The sequence below is a fragment of the Rhodnius prolixus genome, unplaced genomic scaffold, assembly GCF_049639745.1.
Source record: "Rhodnius prolixus isolate KJV_2025 unplaced genomic scaffold, Rpr scaffold_7, whole genome shotgun sequence".
In the NCBI taxonomy this organism is placed as follows: domain Eukaryota; kingdom Metazoa; phylum Arthropoda; class Insecta; order Hemiptera; family Reduviidae; genus Rhodnius; species Rhodnius prolixus.
In genome coordinates, this window is record NW_027411582.1 from 2294801 (window position 1) to 2320827 (window position 26027).

General features: G+C 36.6%; 1 protein-coding gene and 1 long non-coding RNA gene across 3 annotated transcripts in view; both read right to left on the bottom strand.

Moving 5' to 3' along the window:
- Window positions 1–1084: 1084 nt before the first annotated feature.
- LOC141446721 (uncharacterized) lies at window positions 1085–18149 on the bottom strand. Of its 2 annotated transcripts, none has more exons than XR_012453843.1 (4): window positions 11802–18149; window positions 8531–8645; window positions 8206–8384; window positions 1085–3220 (listed from the first exon to the last, which is right to left on the bottom strand). It is a non-coding gene; the product is annotated as an uncharacterized lncRNA (long non-coding RNA). The 2 variants fall into 2 exon arrangements; XR_012453842.1 differs by lacking the exon at window positions 1085–3220 and adding an exon at window positions 3532–5037.
- A 4742-nt stretch (window positions 18150–22891) lies between these two features.
- The window catches only part of Octbeta1R (Octopamine beta1 receptor), a 210872-nt gene continuing 207736 nt past the window's right edge, over window positions 22892–26027 (bottom strand). Inside the window, exon 4 of the mRNA XM_074113431.1 lies at window positions 22892–25523. Coding sequence (XP_073969532.1) covers window positions 25106–25523 — 418 coding nt within the window. The 3' untranslated portion in view covers window positions 22892–25105. The remainder of the gene's footprint in view (window positions 25524–26027) is intronic.

Genomic DNA, 26027 nt, shown 5'->3' on the forward strand with positions numbered 1-26027 from the left:
GTTTTTCAAATGGAACGTTGTATTTTTTGTTGCATATTTTTATAGTATTTGAGCTCCTAAAAAAAAACAAAAAAATAATTTTTGAAATCGGTTAGGTTTTTCAAAAGTTATGGTAATTTAAAATGTGAAAAACAAATTTCAGTTTACTGTCAAAATTACGTTATTTTTTTTTAAAGAACCTGTTCCAACTGGGCATAATCAACGGATAGGCAAGCCAAAGCTCTGGACTCCCATGCTTTGCTTGTAGCAGCACTTATGTAGGCGAAGTCAAGATCTAGGCAGGCTAGAGTTATTCGGCGTTTCAGATCATCGACTAAAGCTACGGGATTAAGGATTCTGTACACTTTATTTTTTCGATATCCCCACAAAAAATAGTCTATTTGGGTTAAGTCCGGAGATCGAGGTGGCCATTGGACGGGACAATGAGTCCCTCAGCACTTTTCAAGGAAATTCCTGTCCAGTTAACGTCGAACAACTCTCGCATTATGTGCTGGGCAACCATCTTGTTGAAAATACATATCTAGCCGACGTTGCAGAAGAACATCTTCAAGCAGAACTGGCAAAATGTCTCTTAAAAAAAAGTTAGGTACCTTTCACCAGTTAAGTTCTCTCTATAGAAGTATGGGCAGATTAGTCGATTTCCTAAAACTCCACACCAAACGTTTGTAGAAAAAAACAACCTAAACGTCGAATAACTGTAGCCTGCCTAGATCTTGACTTCGCCTCCATAAGTGCTGCTACAAGCAAAGCGTGGGAGTCCAGAGTTTGGGCTTGCCTAACCGTTAATTGTGCCCAGTTTGAACAGATTCTTTAAGAAAAATAACGTAATTTTGACAGTAAACTGAAATTTGTATTTCACATTTTAAATTACCATAACTTTTGAAAAACCTAACCGATTTCAAAAATTATTTTTTTAGGAGCTCAAATACTATAAAAATATGCAACAAGAAATATAACGTTCCATTTGAAAAACAAAAGTTGGATGCTGTATCTCGAGATACAGGGGTTTAAAAAAATGGTTCAATCACTGAAAATAAACTAGACTAAAATACGTGTTTTTTATTTTTTCGAAATTTCCCGCCGTTAAAAAAAAAAGTGGGTGGAGCATATAACTCTGGTCACCCTGTATTTAAACTTTGTTTAATGATCACAAAACACATAAATTAACAACTTTTAATTGAAAATAAAAATTATATGGAAAATTCGATTGAGCGAACTTCTGTGAAAAGAAGTGGGCAGATTCCAACTAAAGTGGCCATAATACAAACAAACCTTCGACAATGTTGTTTGATGACAATGTGTTTGTTAAAATCTTGATGCTGGTAATAGTCGTATGAGTCTAAACAACAGATTTTTGTAATGTACCTAATCTATAATGTAAGAAGTTTTTTTTAAAAATTGTGTAAGTTGTAAAACGTAAATTATCAAGGTTCATACGGTACATAATGATGCGAGGGTATGCCACTGTTCTACAAGAAACCTTTTTTGTGGTTAACCTAATGTAAGATTTACATCGTAGATAATTTAGAATAATAACTATTCAAGCTGTTTGAATAGAGCAGAGAATTGTGAAGTACGCTTGAAGGTGAGAGTTCATTAAGTTGACATCAAAGTTTCTAAATTGTAGGTGGGTAGTTTGGCAGAGTTAAACTAGGCGCCCCCCTCCCTCCACCGCTCTTGGAAACCCCAATCTGTCCAAGATGGTTGTCATCATCATCATCATCATCATCTCCACGTGGGGTAATATCATTGTTAAGGGTAGGCAGTTGGTTGTTCCAGATAACGCGACTAACCATTTAGTTACCTGTTAACAGACTATTAGTTTAAAGGGGCCCACCAGAATGTGTGCGCCTATAAACTGTGTTGTAACCTTTCCCAATCTCAAACTAGGTTATTAACTTCACAAGCTTGTTTACTAACTTGCCGTGTCTGTTAAAACATTATTATTTATACTGTGACCAAAATAGAGCTAAGGTAAATCCTTCTTGATCAATTTATATTGTGTTATAACGTAGTTTTTGATTTGAGTTGATAATGAATTAAGTATTTTCCTGTAATGGCTAAAAAAATTTAGCTCATTTATTTTTTAATTTATGGCGAGTCACCATCTTCAATCCCATCTTAATATCCTAGAACCCTGGCTACGAAAGTGGAGAATTAAGGTAAATCAACAAAAATCCAAACATTTCACACTTAACCAGAAAACCCTCCCTTCCATATATTTCAACCATATCGCTCTTCCTACCGTTACAAAAGTACGTTACCTTGGACTTCACCTCGACAAGCGACTAACCTGGAATCCTCATACTCGACTAAAACGAACTGAGTTAAATAACAGATATAAACTATTAAAAAAATTACTAGACAAACGTTCAAAACTGACGCTACGTAACAAAAGACAGCTGTACTACACATTACTAGCCCCTATATGGACATATGGAATAGAACTGTACGGGACAGCCAAACACTCGTATCCAATCCCTTCAATCCAAAATCCTTCGTATCCTAGTCAATGCTCCTTTCTACGTCTCTAACCATACTATCCACAATGACCTTAAAATTCCCTTCGTCTCTGTCCTGGCCAAATCCCGTTACATAAAATTCCATTCCCAACTATGAACTCTCACATGAATCCTTTAGTCCAAGCCCTCTCAACCTCCACCCTCCCAACTAATCCTCCACGACGGTTGAGGCGTCGGTGGCCTCGCGACCATCTGCGAATGTAGCGTCGGCTGTCTAGTGTGACAGTCGTGATTCTCCTGCTATTATGGCATATTACGACTGCTATCGCTGGATGGCCGTCGTCCATGTTAGTCATGTCAATGTGCGCTTGTTGGCCTAGCCTATCAGCACACTCTATTATCGACCATCTGTTTTACTTATTGCATTGATTTCTGTGCAGTTGTAAAAATCTAAATAAAGGTTAAAAAAAAATGGCGAGTCAACATCTGAGGTCAGGTCATTGGCGCTCTGAACTTGTTTATTTCTTTCCCAGTGCACTGCCAAGCGTCTGGCGTTTTACTGAAACGTGATCGCCATATTAAGAGCAAATGAAAATTGTGTAAAATCCACAATTTTGTTTTCTCATCTTCATGCTTATTGTGGGACTCGGCAATTTATGAATAATTCTTTCAGTAAAGTTGTAAGCCCTTGCGACTCCGAACCCTGGACTTCGTTTCACATTATATCTTTTAAAGGTAAATGAATTAAGTTCATAACTCTGAAAAAAAAGTAAATAGCGTTACAAAGAATAAAATAATGACGTAAAAGAAACAAACAAAATCGCTGAAAATAATTAAATAATCTCTTTAAATGAATTTTTTTTTTGCTTCCGTTATTTTTAATTACACGACTGCCAACCTGTAATGCCTTTGACTTCCGCTACACGTTTAAATGAATATTAATTACTTTTTTTATTCTTTATTTTTTTTATAATTCCATTTTATAGAAATTCTCACCACAAAAAGTAGTCCAACAGGCTCTCAGTGTATCCTTTTACAACCTCTTCCCTTACTAACTAAGAGATACTAACTAAGATACGAGACTAACTAACTCGTAGATTAGAGCAAGCATTTCAGTGCAATGAATACTTTTGGCAAGAATTAAGTAAGACCCTTACTTTCGGAGTTTAAGAAAAAGGTTAAGAATAATAGGTAGAGAAAGTCGTACGATGTGCACACCCAGGGCCGGATTTAGATGAAAAGAGGCCCTAGGCTATTCCACTTATGAGGGCCTTTCATCACCCATTTTTAAGTTTGTAAATTACATGAGAGATAATAAAATACATCACTACAGTGATATAATATCAATATGTTAAATGAAACATGTTGTTATTGGTACTAACCTTAATTTTAATTTTGCTAACCATTTGAATGTAGGCCCTCTTGATCTTGAAGCCTAGTTAGGCTATAGGTAAATCCGGCCCTGTGCACACCAGATGTTTGCAATTGAAGTTAGTAAAAAGTAAAGTAATCGCCTAATTTTTTCAGGCGGAGCTTTACGTCCAACTACCAAATTAGATGTCGTGGACGGAGGCGACTACCAAACGTACTTTACTGTAAATCTCTTTTATCAACCATTAAATAAAATTCAAAGCCTAAGACCGGGGAATCGAACCCAGTACCACAATATATATTTAGCTTCGCAGGTCTCGCCTCTAACCGCTCGGTTAGCGTGGCGCCTCAATTCAAGTGCGTCGAAATGTGAGTTATGTAATTACGGGCACGGTCTTCAAAGTGACAGTGTTTACATTTTTATTAAAGACACTTTTTTTTTTAGTTCAGGGAGCTTTAATAAATTATAATTTTTGATGTAAACTTAATATAAAATAAAAAGTCTGCAACTTTGCAAAGTTTCACTTACGACAAAAGTTGTTTTTAAGTAGGTTTAAACAACAATACGCCTTCCGCCTAGTTATAAGGCAGAATATAGAATAAAACAGTTTTTAGGCGCTATATTCTATATTCTCACAAAGGCAAAACTTCTGTGCGCTCTATTCAAACTAACCTGCTTGCCTGCTGCAATGCCTTAGACTGGGTTTGCTATTCAGATGGAAGGAAAACAAATACCAAAAGTTTGCTATTTTTTTTTTTTTTTTTTTTGCGCATCAACAGCTGAGGTTATTAGCGCCCGGAGCTTTTTCCAGTGCACTGCCGGCCTCCGGACAGTGTTCTCTCGTTACAGACAACACTGTCCATGACCGGACAGTGAGCTGTAAGAAGCTCCTAGGAAGAGAAAATCTAAGGGTCAGCTGCTGGATTCGAACCCGGGACCTCCGCGTGGGAGTCCAGTATGCTAACCGCATAGCTAATCCCTTCCCTAAAGTTTGCTATTGTTTGTACTTTGTTTCAGAATCAAATAAATACATTGAATCTTGATCTTGATGTTTGTCTGTGTGTATGCGATGCCAGAACTGCCAATACTGGCGGGGGGGGGGCAGCAAAGAAACATGTCCCCGACATCTTGATTTGAGTAATGATGTGGTCCGTCTTCTGAATTCATAAATGGCCGTTTAACTTTAAAGGATGCACAGTTCTGCTGTAATGTGTCAATTCTTGAAATTTTTGGTTAGCACAAACTACAGGGTGTATACGGAGGAGTGGTCGAAACTTCGGGAGGTGATTCAGCAGCTCAAATGCAACAAAAAATATTCTCTTCACTATGGCCCAATTCTCAATAGTGTCCAAGATATTTGCATTTTTAACTTTTCCGTCGATATTCGCGTTTTCCACCATAAAAACGGCCGTAACTTTTCTATCCTTTATCCTACATCAAATCTGCTTATTCCAAACGAAAGAGCATTAAATTTCCTACAAATCTGCTTGGAACAGAGCCTCAAAACGATTCTTAAAACAATGAAATGTTTACTTGAATGTCTATAAATTTCGTTCTCGATTATTTTTGTTAAAATTTTCAACTGCATTTTCTCAATGGTTAATGAATCAAGGAATCACATAATTTCAGAAAAAGTTGCGCATTTATTGAGCTTCAAGATCATATGGATGTTTTTGGTTTTTAATAAAACCCTACCCCGAACAGAGGGGTGTAAATGCAGAAAACTGGGATTTGCGCAAACCGACTTTTCACTACTAATTTACTCAAATGTCAATTTTTGGAGAAGGAACAAAAAGAAAAGTAACCATTTTAGTTTTTCACAATTATTATTTAATAAAACGGAAGTAAAAAGTAAAGTAGCAATAAAACGCAGTAGTTGACTACAATTGTTTGTGCAACTTATTTTAATGACATAATGGAGGTTTTTTTTCATCAAAATTAATTAATAATAATTCAAAAATAAAATGGTTATTTTCTTTTTGTTCCTTCTCCAAGAATCGATTGGTTTTGAATTAATATTAATTAACTTTGATGAAAAAAAAACCTCCATTTTGTCGTTAAAATATGTTGCACAAACAATTGTAGTCAAGAAACTAAAAATTTGCCACAATTCTTTCCCACTTCCTTGTTTGAATAGTTCGAACGATTTTTGTAGCAATTTTAACTAGGCACCTGCCTATTGTACTTTTTCACTTCTGTGTTTTATTGCTACTTTATTTTTTACTTCCGTTCTATAAAATAATAATTGTTCTAAACTAAAATGGTTACTAAAATGGTAAAAATTGATATTTGAGTAAATTAGTAATGAAAAGTCAGTTCGCAAAATCACAGTTTTCTGCATTTACACCCCTCTGTTCGGGGTAGGGTTTTATTAAAAACCAAAAAAATCCATATGGTCTTGAAGCTCAATAAATGCGCAACTTTTTCTGAAATTATGTGATTCCTTGATTCATTACCATTGAGAAAATGCAGTTGAAACTTTTAATAAAAATCATCGAGAACGAAATTTTTAGACATTCAAGTAAACATTTCATTGTTATAAGAATCGTTTTGAGGCTCTGAGTTAAGCAGGTTTATAGGAAATTTAATGCTCTTTCGTTTGGAATAAGCAGATTTGTTGTAGGATAAAGGATAGAAAAGTTACGACCGTTTTTATGTCGAAAAACGCGAATATCGAATGGAAAAGTAAAAATGCAAATATCTTGGACTCTATTGAGAATCGGGCCAAAGTGAAGAGAATATTTTTTGTTGCATTTGAGCTGTAGAATCACCTCCCGAAGTTTCGACCTCTCTCCTCCGTATACACCCTGTATATGATGTAACAAGAATGCAATTTAAAGTTTGAACAAATGTATGGTTGGTAGCATTGATTAACAAGAAATAGTTTTGTGATAGAGTTGTGCGAAAAGTATAACGAAAAGAAAGCCAATAAATCTTTGAAAGAAGAAGAAAAAAAAAAAAAGATTTGGTTCATCCAGGGGGACTTACTTCTCTGCAAAGTTACAAGAAAGCACACATGAGCTGAGAAGTTTGTACTCTCTTTCCATGACAGAATCCCTGTGGAAGAAAGAATGGTTGGTTATACTTTACAAAAAAAAAAAGTCGTGCAGTACTTGGTCGAAGAGGTTGGAGGTGCCTGGTATAAAAACTTGAACTTTACAATACACTCGGGAACAATGGACGGCTTCCTTTGGAGTACACCCTTTACCGGCACTTGCCAAGTCCATCCGGGGGTCACAGCACCCTTCTTAACGAAGTGTCTCCTCCTTGCAAAGGGTACTTCACGTCGTGCTGGTCAAATCCAGGGCAAAAACTTCTTGATGGTCGACTAGTCCTAGTTAAAAGTTTTTCTTTTAACTGCCCTTCAATAAGTGGTCTTAGCCAGGTAGAGTTCATTACTAACTATTTTGAGGTCGTAAAGATGGAAACATAGCTTCCTTCAAAATAAATTTTTCTTTGGGAAAATTAACAATTAATGAAAATTCCAAAAAGGGAAAAATCTATTCTGTACCACTTCCGATTTACGTATTTCAATCACCTTTCACGTCTCTCTATTTTTAAAAAGAATAACTATAGTAATCAAGTCAGCTACTTTGGGTACGAGTGGTAAGTTTCAAGAAAACTTAATTACTTTAAGAGAAACTGGTGTGAACTTTCATGATTCAGATTTCTTAATTTTCTATCAGTTAAGAGGGGGGGCCCTTAAAAATTGTATTGTCCGTAGAAAAACAATTTTGAATGCTTGTCGCTTTTCACTATCAATTAGAGGGTGAAGAAATAATAAAAGTTCTAAAAATAGTTGTTTGGGTTCTTTTATTCTATTTGCATAATGAGCTGTTTGAAAAGACCTCGGATCAAATCGATACATCGAGTTACAAAGTTGCGATAAGTGATGATAAGGTGTGAGGGGGCGACCGCATTATCTCGCATAACGATGTCTGCATACTTGACACAGTTAGTTGAACTGTGGCGCATTGCTGTTCGAACGCAGAAGTTAAACTCCTTGCTCTTTACTCTTTACTACCCCGAACGCTCCTCAAACACCAGGGACGCCTACGCTAGTTCCTGTAGGATTGCGAGTTTGAGGGATTGGAAGTACAACACTTCAATTATATTGTTATTATTATTATTGTTGTTGCTGTTGAAAGTGCGAAGCGACCCTTAGCTAAGAAGAGAAGCATCACCTAATCACATCACAAATCTTCTGCCTGATGATGAAACATGTTTGAGTGGAAGATTGAACAGCCTCCTTTAAGAAGCAGAGGACCAGAAGCATGCTGGAGACTCACCTGCCTTACCTTGGACTTATTAACTGCAATTTCTCGGGAAAATCTATTTCAACTCTATGAGAGATAGAGAGTTTCTCTTTACCTTATCCTGTGAGCGTCCCGCAGGAATCCCATCCTTTCCTGAGGATTTGTTTGAAGGAACAACGCCATTTAAATTACGTCCCTTCAGTTTCCTCCTTGTCAACAGTCCAAAAAGTAACTACTTTTCCTGGATAAATCCTTATAGTTCTGAGTTTTAAAATGGTCATTTTTGTACTTTAACTGAAAATGATTATAGATTTGAGGTACCCAAAAAACACAATATTTAAAGACACCTGATTATGAGAAAACCATTGGCCAAGTTAGTAGAAATCATTAAAAAAAAATATATAATTGGTGCTGTTATTATTTATTGGTAAACGCTTTACCATTCTATTGGGCGAGAGTTTCCACAGCCTTCAAGATTGGGACAGGTTGACAACTCTCTTTCTATCTTGTTTGCTTTTTACTCCTTAGTTCATACAAGAACACTTTCCAAAGTTACTACAACACAACAGAAAAACATACATACACAAGAACAATGTCACCAAGTCTTAATCAATAATTCACCTCCTTTCGTACACACACAAATACTGTATTAACACAACAATACGTACACGTTTTTATTACAGTGTAAAACGGCACGCTTCCCAACCTAACACATATATACACTCAAAATTCCCTCAACTATTATTTATTTAACAACACTGTTAGTTTATAGTTGTGTTCTACATCTTACATTGTTTTTTTTTACTAGCATTTTTTTTCTACACACAACTTACATAAATTTATTTTTATTACATGCACTTCTGCAATACGTTGAAGTATAATTAAAAGGCTAATATTGTTAGCAACACATCCATCTCTTCATTATAATACATAAAGAATAAGACCGGTTTTAGAGAGAAGTTTTTCCAGTCATCTTCTTCAAGTGCTCTAAATAAAACAGTACTGGAAACTTATCAAATCAAAGAAGTACAGTAACACACACAGGATCAACAAAAGGTCCTCTCCTCTTTGCGTAGATTGCAATGAGGAGGAGGATTTCAAACATATAATAATGGATATGTCCACGTTATGCAGTAGAAAGGAAACGAATGTTTCGACGACTTATACAGGTATTTAGATGCACCATTTCGCTACGAAGACATAGTATTCTCCACCAACATCTATGTGCAGAGCTAGCAATGAAATATGAATGTATTTAAAAGTTATAGCCGAATTAGAATTAATGCAAGAAAATGATTAGAGAAGGATTACGGTGATTTTAATTTTAGGTTAAGCTATAAGGATGGCCAGGAATATAGAGTACTGATCCATCCATTAGTTGTAAGTTTGAATGTAAATACGAGGGTCGTTTGAAAAGTCCGTGCAAAGTCAGAGAGATAGCATTACTGGCGCATATCGAGGTTATGTTTAGTTAGTAGCATCTCTTGGAAGAACACACACCAAGTTTCAGCCAGATCGGTCTATTTCTTTGTGTTTGGCATTCGTTTGAATCGAGGAAGTCGAGTGATTTTCAAAAAATGGACGAAAAAGAATTTCGTGTGTTGATTAAACACTACTTTATGAAAGGCAAAACGCCTCAGGAGACTAAAGAGAAGCTTGATAAACATTATGGTGACTCTGCACCTTCGATTAGAACAGTTTATAAGTGGTTTCAAAATTTTCGGAGTGGCCATATGGGCACAAGTGACGCTGAACGTTCTGGACGCCCTGTTGAGGTTACTACTCCAGAAATCATTGATAAAATCCATGATATGGTGATGGATGACAGAAGTGTGAAGGTGCGTGAGATTGCTAGTGCTGTGGGCATCTCGAATGAACGGGTACATAATATTTTGCATCAACATTTGGACATGACAAAGCTATCCGCAAGATGGGTGCCGCGATTGCTCACGCTTGACCAAAAACGAAATCGTGTGAAGTGTTGCAAGGACGGTTTGCAGCTGTTCCAGAAGGATTCGCAGGACTTTAAGCGTCGTTTCGTCACTGTGGATGAAACATGGATACATCACTACACTCCTGAGACCAAAGAACAATCTAAACAATGGGTTACCAAGGGGGAATCTGCGCCAAAAAAGGCGAAGACCGTTCCTTTGGCCGGAAAGATTATGGCGACTGTCTTTTGGGATTCGCAAGGAATAATCCTCATCGACTATCTGGAAAAGGGTAAAACTATTACAGGTGCATATTATTCATCGTTATTGGACCGTTTGAAAACCTAGCTGCAAGAAAAACGCCCACGATTGGCCCACAAAAAAGTCCTTTTCCATCACGACAACGCAGTGATCCGGCTCACACCTCAGCAGTTGTGGTCGCAAAATTAATGGAAATAGGGTTCCAACTCGTTTCACATCCCCCCTATTCTCCAGACTTGGCTCCCTCGGACTACTATTTCTTCCTTAATATGAAGAAATGGCTGGCGGGAAAAAGATTTTATTCAAACGAGGAGGTGATTGCAGAAACGAATGGCTATTTTTCAGACTTGGACAAATCCTATTATTCGGAAGGGATCAACAAACTAGAGCAGCGTTGGACGAAGTGTATAAGCCTAAAAGGAGACTAAGTTGAAAAATAAAAAAGGTTTACCCCAAAAAATTAGGTAGTTTTTATTTTTGCACGGACTTTTCAAACGACCCTCGTAGCTGTGTATAGTAGAGGGATGAATGTGTGAAGCGAATGTATTTATAAGTAAGAATGGAGAGTGAGTGATATTCTAGTGATAAGCACCTAGACCAGGGATGGCGAACCTTTTTGAGACGTGGGTCAAATTTTGTACTAGCTCTTGGGGTCACTAATGCCCATTTGCACAAGAGTTAAGTTTAAAAATTTTAAACTGAATATTTTCAAAACTATTCGGTTGGCTTAACGGGTAAAACGAGACGAAACAAGTGCTATGGAAGTCTTTTTTTTGACAAACATAACTGAACAAAACCTTACAAAAGTGTGTTTTATCTGAAGAAAAATCTAAATATGGTTATTTGCTTTGGGTTGTTGATTTTTTTTAACAAACAAAATATGAGTAAAATTATACATTTTATTTGATATTTTGTAAACACTTTTACTTTATTTCAAATACTACACAAAGCATTTGTCATCATTTCATTGCCATTGCGTTTTAGAACTGTAATGATCAAACTGAAGGTTTGTAGGTAGCATTTAAATTGCTTTTGTGTCAATGCGTGATTGAAAAAACACAGATAGAATATAAATTATCCACACAATTAGAAAATCTAAATCAACCCGCATAAACAAACAAATGGTTGCCTAGCAATTGTGGGTTCGCCATCACTGACCTAGACGATGCTGGCTGTATGGCGAAAGCCAATGCCGAAAAAAAAGTACAGTAAGCATTCAATGTTTAAAGAAAAGCGATAGAGCTACATCTAAGGTCTTAAAAAGAGGAAAATCCAGGTACAGCCGGTTCCCCACTAGTATGAAAATTTGGCATAAATCACAATACTTACTAAGAAATTTACTTAAAAAAATAACAAAATGCGACGAATCCTTTCAATTAATAATTGAACTATAAATTTGAAAGAAAATAAAAAAAGATGTAGAGGATATTTTGATAGTTTTACAGGAAAATTTTGTATAAAATTGTTTTACTGAAGTTAGGCGACCCTTCCTAAATAATTGAAAAGAATAATTACCTACCTTAAAAAACTGTACAGTGTATCAAAAAACAGAATTCTGTTAGCGTAGGTTTTTTTTTTTTAACAGGTTATGGTATGATGAACAATCCATCAATCAAATTGTGTAGAGCCGTATAGCGGTTGTAAACATTTGAAACCAAGCACAAAAGTATAGTAGTGGGAGAGGTTACGGTGAACACACGGCTCGTATAGACCCAGTGTAGCCCCACCAGTGTGTGCAAACAAATTCTCGTATTGCAACGCTAACTGGCCATACTGTACCACCTGACTAGTAATTTACAAAGTAATCACCATATAACGGTGGGGGGGAGGTCTGATCTCTCTTCAAATATTATAGTTAACAGTTAAATTGATTACTAAAAGTCCTTGGTTGCGTAATCTGATATTGTACACGTATTAAATATGATATAACTTTTTATGTTGATGTATAATTTTTAAAAGCTTATTTACTTATTATTCAGTAGCGTTTGTTTTCTTTTTTTTTTTCTTTCTGTAAAAATAAAATCTAAGGTGGGGCCCCTCCCAAAAGGAAGAACAAACAAAACAAAAGTGACACAAATTAATTTAAACAATTTATTAATAATATTTTATTAATTTTTTTTTGTATTTTAATATTATTATTTAATTAGAACACTCATTCGCACCTATTGTTTAATTTAAATAAAATTATAATTAAACAAAATTAATGATTTCATTCATTCATCAACAAAATAATTTGATTGTACTAACATTTCACGCCTCTCTTTTTTCCAGTCTGTCATTAGTGACAGTTAAACAATTAAAACAAAACAAAACAAAAAAATCGTACACACATTACATATACGATAATTGATTTCGCCCTTTGTCCCTCCATACTTTTCATTAACAAACCTGCAAAAAAATCATTATTTTTATTTACACATATTGACTTTTTCTGTAACCCACAATTTTAACTACATATAATAATGTATTTTATTTATTTATTAAATCTTTATTATTATATTACACATAAAAAACAATAAAAATATTCCATAATTTTTGTTTTGTTTTTAAATTATTATTTTTAGACAAATGTACACAATAGTTTACAATTAGAGATTCTTACATTTTTCAAATTTTACACTTAAGGAAGTGGGGAATTGAACATCGAATAGTTAGTTAAAAGAGAGACCCTGTTATGTCTAACAAAGTAAACTACGTTCAATGATTGACATTATAGGGAATTAGAAGAAATTGCGCCTTTTTTTTAAAAACATTTCTTAAATCATTTTAATTATTTGTATTTTATTATCCAGTAATTTTGAGGTTAAATTCAATAAGTAAAGAGGGTAAAGACCTTGAAATTAAATATTGAAGACGTAATAGAATTTAAATAAGTAATTCTTGTAAACTTTTAACAGAAACAACAAAGCGGTTATCCAAAAATGCACTGCCATCATCATGGAAGTCTCAAATTGGTAACTGATAACTATGTGGCTTGGCGGAAAGAGCACTTCTGCAACCTTTAAACATCTATTTCTGGTCCTTCGATGACTTTTAGCAGAGCTACACCCATTTAAGTTAGCTTTTACAGTAGACGGTGGAGTCTACCGTTAAGAAGAAGACTGCTAGAAGGTGGAAAAATTGGAATTTAGCAGGCAGACTTGATCTGAAGCAACACAGAAAAATTATGAGTCTTTGATGTTGGTGCATGTGTAACCTGTTTCAAACAGCTTTCAAGCTATAGTTCCAACGTATGAACTTGGCAGCTGTAATAAGCTCGTTTCATCCGAGACAGCCAAGGAAATAGTATCATGACAAACATTGAACTCGAAAAGACTCTAGTTAATCCTTTAAACAGCCATAAGTTCAATCCGTCTTCAGAACTTCAGCTCTTGTGGACTAAGGACAAGCAGGAAAAAAGTTTAACAAGGAAGCACCAGCAAAGATGCCGGACAAACTTGCCTGGAATGAGGGACTTGATGGTTGGTAATGGTTTGACTGAGATATCCCGAAGAAGAAAAAGCCAGAGGAATTTTTTGGCAATCTGTCTGTCGGAGCCAGAGACAATCTGCATCGCCTACTACAAGCAATGGTAAGAAATCTTCCGGAGCGATAAACTGCATTCTTGCGGCTTCCTGGTCAGCTTTGAGCTCTAAGCCAGTTAATAATTATCGCTCAGGTTTCTTGTATGTTTTGGGGTCTTCTGAAGAAGAAATTGCCTCTTTACCTACTGAATCACTTCATACAAATTTGGTTTATTGCCATGAAAGTACAATGTTTTCGTACAAATTATATATAAACATTTTTTTTAATGACTAGATTCTTTATTTTATTTTTTTCTCAATTCATTTTTAAAGTTTAAGGTACAAAATAGTTTTATAATTTTATTAAAAATTTAATTTTTATCACAATTGGGTGCTTAAGATTAAGTAATGAAGAATGGAAATGATATCTAGAGACTTGATGCATTTAGACAGAGAGGAAGAAAGACGGAGAGCATATGATTCTTATTTACACAATTATCAGAACAGCTGATCTTGCAATCAGCTGATCTAGTTTATTTATATTGTAAACATGTGTTCAAATATATGCCATATAATTAATTTTATTTTTGTTTGTGTCATACTTTAATCATCTTTGCTCCTTTAACCTTCCAAATTTGAATGCTTGATTTTTTAAGATGCACTGCAAAGCTTTAGTGTGAGGCTAAAATACAGGGTCAAAAATTAGGAACTATTTGGAATGATGTAGTAAGGGTTAGATTGGAGCAGGCATTCCAGGACTTTGCATCCTGAGCAGTTGTAAAATTTAATTGAAGAATAGACTCCAGAGATTGAAGATCCAAAGATTCGTAACAAAGACTTTCAAATTTATGCAAATAATAAGAAAAGAAAAGCGAACCTGAAATTATTCCAATTTTTTTTTTGGGGGGGAGCGGAAATTAGAAAAACTTTATTTATTAAGAAAAATCCAAGTCAATATTTACATGACTTTTCCTGCACATCATTATTTTCCATCAAATTTGAAAACTACTCCATTTTCTTGGATGGTATTTTTTTAGGGTTTTCTATTTTAGTGACTTTTAAGGAATGAACATTGTGGTTTAATAACACATGAGGATACAAATTTTGTAAAAAGTAGAATCTGTTTCCTTGAATGAATCTGATTCCTTGAATGAATCTGATTCTTTGAATGAATCGGATTCCTGTGAACGAATTCGGTTCCCTGCATGAATCTGATTCCTGTGAATGAATTTGATTCCTTGAATGAATCTGATTCTTTGAATAAATCTGATTCTTTGAATGAATCTAATTCCTGTGAATGAATCTGATTCCTGTGAATAAATCTGGTTCCTTGAATGAATCTGATTCCTGTGGACGAATCTGGTTCCTAATGAATCGGATTCCTGTGAATGAATCTGATTCCTGTGAATTAGGCTTTTTCCAATAAAAAATATTGCACTTAGGCAATATTAAAGCGAGAAAATAAATAAAATTAATAATAAAAACTGCCAATATGGCGACAGCAAAAAGAAAAAAAGAAGTTATTATATTGTAACAATAGACCCATTTAAAAGAAGATATAATGCAGAATAATTGTGCTGCAAAGAATATGAACTCAATAAGAATGAGGGGGGGCACACTCAGTTGAGTTTAAGAAAAATCCCAATAAAACCTAATAAGGAGGCGCGCCTTAGAATATCTACTTAGTTAGCTTAAATCAGAGGTTTCTGTTACATTATGCCATTTTGTAGATTTATTTCTTTTTATTGATTTGTGACGACTAAAAACCCTAAACCTAAACCTACGCAGCTCATTCAATGACTCAAGTACGTAAAGTATATTTGCAAAGTGTAATTTTGTAAAGCAAAAATACTGCGCCCCCCCGGTCAAATAAGAGTATTTTTCTGCCACATTTTCGAAATTTTCAGAATTAATTACTGTATCTATAAAAGCCGTCCTGTTAAAACAGGAAATTTGGGCAAGAATTATCAAATAAAATTCTGAGGATTGACTAGGAAACTAGAAAAAAAAAGCACTTTACGCTGAACTCATTTTGCTCTAATAAATTTAGATTTGGATTAGATAACCTTTAGAATATAGGATGATGTTCAGAGCACTCTGTAGGGGATATTATCTTCAATTAGCTGACGGCTGGTAAAGCCTGATGCTCATATTAAACCATATATGGAGGAATCTAATCTAGTGATCATACATCCAGGAGCTTGAAGGTAACTGGATTAATGGGAACGGTGATTTGCTATCATTAGGTTATCTTACTAATTTAGACTAATTCCTAGAATTAAGTTTGTGTTTAATAGACTGTAAGGAACCCTAAAATAATTTCCCATGTTAGACCCCCACAAGAGCATGAAATTTTAAGGCTCATATACACAATTTAATGGGAGGGTTCTCGTTAAAATTGCCTTGAAACCTTTATTTTCTCGAAATCCAAGACGTGTTGATGTTGAAGAAGGAAATTAAGCGGCCGAACATCCGCAAAGGACAACAAAGCGCGGAATTTTCCGTTATTCGCGGTGGGGTGGGGGGCCTGAAACTTTTTGAGGGTACAAACTAGAATTCTCTCCTTGGCTAGCCCTGAAAGGTTCAGGCTTGTGTAAAAAAAAATTAGACTAAGTAACGGCTGTTGTGGGTATCATCGACAATGGTGCATTGTCAACTTACTGAGAGGAGAACTGAAACAGCTGAGTTTAGAACATGATAGCAACTGCAGATTCCGGGCTTAGATATTGAGGAGACAACAAATAGCCTTCCAAATGGTCTGCGACGCCATTTCCAAAGAAAGACTTTAATGCCTTTTCAAAGATGGTCTAGTACCAGGGCCGGATTTAGATGAAAAGAGGCCCTAGGCTATTCCCACTTATGAAGCCCTTTCACCTCCCATTTTTAAGTTTGCAAATTACATGAGAGATAATAAAATACATCACTACTGAGATACATCACTAAAACTGTGTTTTAGTGTTCCCTTGTTTTAGAATAGCGTAATTTTAATTTTGCTAACAATTTGAATGTAGGCCCCTCTTGATCTTGAGGCCCTAGGCTGAAGCCTAGTTAGCCTATAGGAAAATACGGCCCTGTCTAGGACCTTTACAACTTCTGAGATTTCCAAGATACCTTAATTCGGATGAGTTGCTTTAGGGCTAATGGTTCATCTATAAAATAGAGCTACAATCTCTGGTTTAGTCAACTGAAGTTTGCCTGTATTCCCCTCAACTTTAATCTAATGTCCATTTTCTACGGTGCTCTCCGTGTCCTTTTTCATCCTGGAGTCCTCCTCAAAGAACTTTTTTTTTAGATTTGTATAATTGTTTTTTGATGTCATGGTTTCACCCTTTCTCCTGGGTCCTCTAAGACCCCCTTCATCGACAGAACCATACAAGCCTATCTTAACTAATCTCCCAGTACAGGATTACCGAGCTAAATGACGCCGCTGGATTTTGGATCATATGTTTTCAAGGCCTACGCCAATATTGAAAAGACATCATCTGGGGTTAACGTTTACCTTTTCATCCTAGGGTTTTCCTCAAAGAACCTTTTTTTTAGATTTGTATGATTTTTTGTGACGTCATTGTTTTAACGCTTTTCTTCATTTGTGCTCTACATGTTTCCAGTTCTTTTTGCTGGACCTCCTCTATGACCTCGCTCAATCGACAGAACCATACATAACCTGCCTCAACTAATCTCCCAGAGCTAAATGACGCCGCTGGAAGTTTGGATCATATGTATGTTTTCAAGGCCTACGCCATTATTGAAAAGACACCATCCGTGGGTCAAACGTTTTCTACAACCATCGTATTCACAACAGAACCACTGAAGAAGAAGGCAAACATCTTTGGCCGTTACAATTCCCAAAGATCACTAGTAAAATCGCAACAAATCAAATGGAAAAAGCACTTAGTGAACTTCCTATGTTCAAATTAAATGATTTGAACCTCACTAAAACAAACAAAATAACCAACTTTGTTAATTAATAACAGGACTCTTATCAAGCACGTAAAATAATTTACTAAAAAAGGTACAAATATTTGTTTCAATATCTTATTGTACCATCCGACCATGCACCCTTTCCGTGTTGTTCATTTTGTATTGTTTTTTTTTTTCTTTAAATTTTATTTATTAAGATGAATATTGTTATTTTAATAATAATATTTTTTCTTTACAATATTATTCTTCGGCCATTAAAAATGAATGTATTATAAATTTGCTTATTAAATTTGGAGAATAAGTTCATAAAAGTTAATTTAAAAAAAAAAATATGAGTTTCTACTTCACTTCCTACAATCTTTTTTTGCTCACTGCACAGCTCGCGTTCTACCGCCACTTCCTACAAATTTTTTTTTGCTCACTGCGTAGCTCGCGTTCTACCACCACTTCCTACAAATTTTTTTTGCTCACTGCGTAGCTCGCGTTCTACCGTAAATTCGTACAATTTTTTGCTCACTGCGTAGCTCGCGTTTACCACCACTTCCTTCAAATTTTTTTTGCTCACTGCGTAGCTCGCGTTCTACCATCACTTTCTACAAATTTTTTTGCTCACTGCGTAGCTCGTGTTCTACCGCCACTTCCTACAAATTTTTTTTTGCTCACTGCGTAGCTCGCGTTCTACCACCACTTCCTACAAATTTTTTTTTGCTCACTGCGTAGCTCGCGTTCTACCGTAAATTCGTACAATTTTTTGCTCACTGCGTAGCTCGCGTTTACCACCACTTCCTTCAAATTTTTTTTGCTCACTGCGTAGCTCGCGTTCTACCATCACTTTCTACAAATTTTATTGCTCACTGCGTAGCTCGTGTTCTACCGTCACTTCCTACAACTTTGCTCACTGCACAGCTCGCGTTCTACCGACACTTCCTACAATTATTTTTTGCTCACTGCCTAGCTCGCGTTCTACCATCACTTCCTACAATTTTTTTTGCTCCCTGAATAGCTCGCGTTCTACCGTCACTTCCTACAAATTTTTTTGCTCACTGCGTAGCTCGCGTTCTACCGTCACTTCCTACAATTAATTTTTTGCTCACTGCGTAGCTAGCGTTCTACCATCACTTACTACAAATTTTTTTGCTCACTGCGTAGCTCGCGTTCTACCACCACTTCCTACAATTTTTTTTGCTCACTGCGTAGCTCGCGTTCTACCGTCACTTTCTACAAATTTTTTGCTCACTGCGTAGCTCGCGTTCTACCACCACTTCCTACAATTTTTTTTGCTCACCGCGTAGCTCGCGTTCTACCGTCACTTTCTACAAATTTTTTGCTCACTGCGTAGCTCGCGTTCTACCACCACTTCCTACAATTTTTTTTGCACACTGCATGGCTCGCGTTCTACCATCACTTTCTACAAATTGTTTTGCTCACTGCGTAGCTAGCATTCTACCGTCACTTCCTAAAACTTTGCTCACTGCATAGCTCGCGTTCTACCGACACTTCCTACAGTTATTTTTTTGCTCACTGCCTAGCTCGCGTTCTACCATCACTTCCTACACTCTTTTTGCTGACTGCATAGCTCGCGTTCTACCGTCACTTTCTACAATTTTTTTTGCTCACTGCGTAGCTCGCGTTCTACCATCACTTTCTACAAATTTTATTGCTCACTGCGTAGCTCGTGTTCTACCGTCACTTCCTACAACTTTGCTCACTGCACAGCTCGCGTTCTACCGACACTTCCTACAATTATTTTTTGCTCACTGCCTAGCTCGCGTTCTACCATCACTTCCTACAATTTTTTTTGCTCCCTGAATAGCTCGCGTTCTACCGTCACTTCCTACAAATTTTTTTGCTCACTGCGTAGCTCGCGTTCTACCGTCACTTCCTACAATTAATTTTTTGCTCACTGCGTAGCTAGCGTTCTACCATCACTTACTACAAATTTTTTTGCTCACTGCGTAGCTCGCGTTCTACCACCACTTCCTACAATTTTTTTTGCTCACTGCGTAGCTCGCGTTCTACCGTCACTTTCTACAAATTTTTTGCTCACTGCGTAGCTCGCGTTCTACCACCACTTCCTACAATTTTTTTTGCTCACTGCGTAGCTCGCGTTCTACCGTCACTTTCTACAAATTTTTTGCTCACTGCGTAGCTCGCGTTCTACCACCACTTCCTACAATTTTTTTTGCTCACCGCGTAGCTCGCGTTCTACCGTCACTTTCTACAAATTTTTTGCTCACTGCGTAGCTCGCGTTCTACCACCACTTCCTACAATTTTTTTTGCACACTGCATGGCTCGCGTTCTACCATCACTTTCTACAAATTGTTTTGCTCACTGCGTAGCTAGCATTCTACCGTCACTTCCTAAAACTTTGCTCACTGCATAGCTCGCGTTCTACCGACACTTCCTACAGTTATTTTTTTGCTCACTGCCTAGCTCGCGTTCTACCATCACTTCCTACACTCTTTTTGCTGACTGCATAGCTCGCGTTCTACCGTCACTTTCTACAATTTTTTTTGCTCACTGCGTAGCTCGCGTTCTACCGTCACTTTCTACAAATTTTTTGCTCACTGCGTAGCTCGCGTTCTACCACCACTTCCTACAATTTTTTTTGCTCACCGCGTAGCTCGCGTTCTACCGTCACTTTCTACAAATTTTTTGCTCACTGCGTAGCTCGCGTTCTACCACCACTTCCTACAATTTTTTTTGCACACTGCATGGCTCGCGTTCTACCATCACTTTCTACAAATTGTTTTGCTCACTGCCTAGCTCGCGTTCTACCATCACTTCCTACACTCTTTTTGCTGACTGCATAGCTCGCGTTCTACCGTCACTTTCTACAATTTTTTTTGCTCACTGCGTAGCTCGCGTTCTACCATCACTTTCTACAAATTGTGCCATAGAAAAGATATAAAAACATATCTGTGTACATAGAAGATAAAAATTTTAAAAAGCTTATTTTTTTATTGCGTTTTATTGTTAGTTTGTTTTTGTCGGCATCCGTTTACGCCGCTTTACCAGTCACTTCCGTTTACAACGCAAAATCCAAGATTTAACCCAATTGAAACACTTTCCTTATCAATTAAGGACAAAATAAATATTTAAGTGTTGAAAATTTATTCTGCGTCGTTTTCAATTTTGTCGGCTCGATGTGGAGGGGGGCCACACGAAAGAAATTCTATATTCTAAAAAAAAAAAGATGGTTAAAGCTTTTATATGTAAATTTTTGGTGTTTTAATAAAGTTGGGCTTGTAAAAAAAAAGAGAAGCTTTTGGTGGTAAAGAGCATTGAGCATTTTATTGTAGAAAGCTGTACGAACAGGCAAGGGATGGCGCTGTAATCACCCGTGTGGACATGTTCAAACAGGACTGTGCGGCACACTGACTGGGTGGGGGGTTGCAAAGAGATTTTTTTTTTAATTGATGTTTGAACTAAATCTGGCTGGATTATAAAGGCGCGCAAGGGGTAAGGGGGAAGAGAGAGCGAGACAGGGTCGCCAACTACCACCACTGGTTCCATATTGAATGTTGGCAATCCTTGATGGACAGTTAATTGCTTGCTCTGGCTTCCCCTACGGTCACAAAAACGGGGAGAATGAGAATTATTTTTGGTCCATGGAAAAAAGGATGAGAGAGGCTTTTAGTGAAGAAGAAGGAGAAGAAGCGGAGGAGAGAGATTAAACACACCCACATTCTCTGCCTAAATAAATACTGCGCCCGAGACAGGTCTGTTTTTTGTCTCTCTCTCTCTAACACACTCTTTTACCAAGGTAGCATTAATGAACTAGGGAGGACACACCAAGGGCAACCAAGAGGCTGATATGTTAATCTCCCTCAGGAAATCTATCAGACTCCCCCACTCTCTTTTTTTTTTTTTTACGCACCATTTTCCCCCCAACAGTTTCCCCTTTTTCAAACAAAAGAAAATTTAAAAAGAACCAACCTGGTGCAAATTATCTCAATACTGAAGATCGCATTACGGTCGCAAAAACTCTGCGAAATCTAAAACATATATGGTGGAAGTACCCTGCATTTTCTAGCTGTACACAAAGTGTAGATTCTATTTGCTTTGTGTAACTATTTTTAGCTGTAATGGAAGTGAAAGGATCACCAGATCAACTTCTTTCTCATGAGAAGCAAAGAACCAACAAAGCCAGGGATGCTGGGCATTCTTTAGCTGGGGAACGTAATCTTACGTTTTAAGCAACGAGATGTGTTAAGAAGCTAGTGGTGAAATCTATACTCCAAAAAATGTGTTCACATCCTGCAGCATCATAGATCGGATCAAGATTCTGGGTCTTTAGATAATTCATTAGGTTGAGGAAGTAGTTGAAGAATCAGCTAATTTTTGGCCAACTTTGGTGGATGGAACTTCCTTTCTAAAGTTTCGTTCGCTTTCTAAAGCTTCTTTCGCTCTTCTAAAGCTTCGTTCACCCTTCTAAAGCTTCGTCCGCCCTTCTAAAGCTTCGTTCGCTCTACTAAAGCTTCGTTCGCTCTTCTAAAGCTTCGTTCGCTCTTCTAAAGCTTCGTTCGCCCTTCCAAAGCTTCGTTCGCCCTTCTAAAGCTTTTTCGCCCTACTGAAGATTCTTTCGCCCTTCTAAAGATTCGTTCGCCCTACTAAAGCCACTTGAAATACCTCTTCTTCAAAGTCCCACCTCATACCAGAGCTTTACCTATCGAGACACAGGAAAAGCAGACAGAACGACATAATCTAAAAAGCTTTGGTTATTCAGTTGATAAAGTAAGTATACATAAGTAGGATATAAAAAGTATACTTTTTTTAAATTTAATTTTTAAATCTTAAGTATCGTTCCACTTAAACAGTGCAAAATTACATGGACTTTTAAAAAGTTTGACGGCACTCTTCTTTAACCTTTAACCTGGCTGAAGAGATAATTCCAGTGAGTAGCTTTCTGGGCTCCATTTCAAAGTCACGCCAGAGTGCCAATTTGAAGACACCAACTTTTATGGCTTTCTTTAAAAAACAGTTTAGACCCAGCAAGACCCTGGATCTTGCCGTACACTCACCAGCACCCCCTCCCGGTATCCTTCTCCGCAGAAATTTTGAAATCAGTATTGCGCAACAGGAATTTGGTTAAAAGCATTAACTTTACAAAAAAAAAAAAGAATCATTGTAAAGCTTTTGTTTTTATTAAAATAATGCTTTAAAATCGTTCGAAAATTATTTTATATATTTTTGTTTTAAATCAACACATTTTACGTAATACATCGATTTGATTTTAACTTGAGATTGATCAAAGTAAAGTAGATTTGTGTTTTTCAAAAGAGAGGGAAATTGTTTGATGTGAAGTAAGATGTCGATATAAACTGAACAAGGTAAGCTATTGTAGCTATGACTGGGTAGTTAGCTAGCAATATATACCTATATAAAGCGCTATAATTTACAGCCCTTTGTACTACGGAACAGGGCATTTACACTTCCTTTACTGTACACCTTCCTCCCCCCTGTTATTAAACTTTAAAAGGGGCCACTACTTTGTGTACTGTCTTAATAATTAAACACTTTGTTTAAATTGTTTTAGAATTAATAATTAATTTTCAATGTTGACTAATTAATGTTAATTCATGATTAACTTGATGTTTTACTGATAGACTGTAAAAGCTTTTCCGATGTGAAAATTCCCCTGCATTAATTATTGATTTTTTGTAAATTCATATTCGTATTTAACATGGCGAGGAGTGGGATTTCGAGTAGAGATTATGAGTGTAAGACTCAGATCTTCTTAAAAAGTACGAAAGGTCAGGGAAAACGCTCTAAAGGTATCCCGATTTGGATAACTTGGATCCTGGATTCTGGTTTTATGAGCTTGGTGGAAAGGAAATCATCTTTTAATCCCTGGCAGATCGCACTGTACGCGTTGTGAGACCGGAAACAGTACGCAAAAGCGGTTGGTGAGAATTCTGAACCTTTGTGCAAAAGGGAAGTTTTTTTTAAACAAGGAGTCAAGGTCCAGAATTGGCCATTTTTTCCCCTCTTCAGAGGGGAAGATAAAAGAGCTTGCGCAGACACTGGTCTGGAGCCACCCTGGGCGCTGTTTTTTTTTTTTTTTTTTATATTAATTCCTCGGGAACATTGAGAGCAGAGGAGGTACAGGTTGAACACTACAGAGTTGGTGAAGATATATGTTTACGGGGTTATTGGATAGGGAAGGATGAGAGATAATCCCAGTCTGATAGTATCTCCCTTTCTGGGTTATTGGAGAGGGGCGAGAGATAATCCCAGTCTGATAGTATCTCCCTCCTTCCCTTCCTGGAATGTCCCGAACAGTGAACATTGACTGTTAATAGCAGTTTTTTATCACATGACCTAAAAGTATTCTAAACTTCCAGCGTGATATTAATCCAAATCGTAATATACTTTTTTTTATTACTATTTTACGATTGATAAAATCGATAAAGAAGCAATAAGCATTTATGAATCGATTAATGAATAATCTCATTTTATGTTCTGTCTTTTCAATTTAGATGTTTTTTATCTTTTTATAGACGATTGGCATGAGATTTTCAAATTAGACAAGAAACTAACAAAACAATAAACTTCTCTTGAGACCAATCTGTCATGAGTTCTAAGATATTTTATTAAGAGGCGCGATAATAGCTGAAGTCATTGGCGCCCGATTTCACTGCCCTGCCGATGTATAGTTAGTGTTCTGTCGTAATGGATATCACACTCCATCAATCGTCAGTGAAGTGTAAGAATCTCATAGCAAGAGAAAAAGCTAAGAATCCGCGATCTCCGCTTGGGAATCCAGCACGCTAACTACTTCACTAATCCCTTCCCTCTAAGATAATTAGGGTACAAGAATTTCTTATCTACTCGGTTAAACTTCAAACAATCTCCACATCCAATCCTTGCAGCTGAAAATGCTCCAGTTTCAAAATCTTTATCGTCAATAATCTTGTGAAAATTCGGTTCCATAAATTTCACAGGAGCTCTACAGGAGCTCATCCTAATCCTCACGATCAACACCTATCAGGAGAGCAGTGTAATAAATGTTCACGATAATGAAGTGACCATCACTGGGCAGCTCCTCCAATCCAACATCCTGATACTGTGAATCATGTATCACATTTATTTTGTTACAACTGAAAATTTTTAATAAAAGATTAAAAGGAAAATTTTTTTTAATTAGTATTTTTCATTACAAATTTGGAAGGTTATTAAAGAGATTTCAATTGTGCTATAAATAAGAGCAATTACAGACAATATGAAGGAATGGTAACACGTAAAACAGATGGTAACCTAGAACTTGGTAACAAACCAGATAGGTTATAATAGAGATCGATAAACAGCTGATTCAAAAAAATAAAATACTGCCACAGCTGACTCGATGTTAAAAAACAAAAAAACAAAAACAAAAACAAACAACTCTGCAGCTATTTATATACCTTGTTCTAAATTTAAATTATTGACAGCTGTGGATAATTTGGCCATATCATCAGCTGTGGTAGTACGTACAACACAAGCGGAATTCAGATAATGTATTTCCGCCGCTGAAGATACATTTGAACTGCCGACCATTTGCGCTCTAACCGCTTCATTGCTTCGGCTTTCGTTGACGGCGTTTGTGCCGCGTAAAGCACGACGTCTTTGCGTTTCACTTGACCGGAAACACATGGTCATCTGATGGCAACAGGATTCTAAAGTCTTTTTGAAAGCTGCACGGAATTCACGATTAAAATATGCATAGATGATCGGATTTAATGCGGAATTGAAATAGCCAACCCAGAACACGGCGGCCACCACTAGATGCGGACTGTAACAGATGTCCGGGCCGCACAGGGCTGTTATTAAATACCTGAGAACAAACAAAAATTTGTACATTAGTAGAAACCCAAATCATTGAACCGAAGTGATAGTTCGAATAGTGAGTTTGACAGTCTTTAGTTAGTTATAGCTCCAAAGGTAATCGACCAATATCAATAAAATTCAGTATTCTGCACTATTATAGTGGGTACTAGGACTGCACTAAGTTTGAACTAAATCAGCTTACAGGAAGTGATAGTACGAATAGTGAGTCTGTCAGTCTTTAGTTAGTTATAGCTCCGAAAGTAATCGACCAATATCCATAAAATTCAGTATTCTGCACTATTTTAGTGGGCACTAGAACTGCACTAAGTTTGAAATAAATCAGACTGCAGGAAGTGATAGTTTGTACAGTGAGTCTGTCAGTCTTTAGTTAGTTATAGCTCCGAAAGTAATCGACCAATATCAATAAAATTCAGTATTCTGCACTATTTTAGTGAGTACTATAATTGCACTAAGTTTGAACTAAATCAGACTACAGGAAGTGGATAGTTTG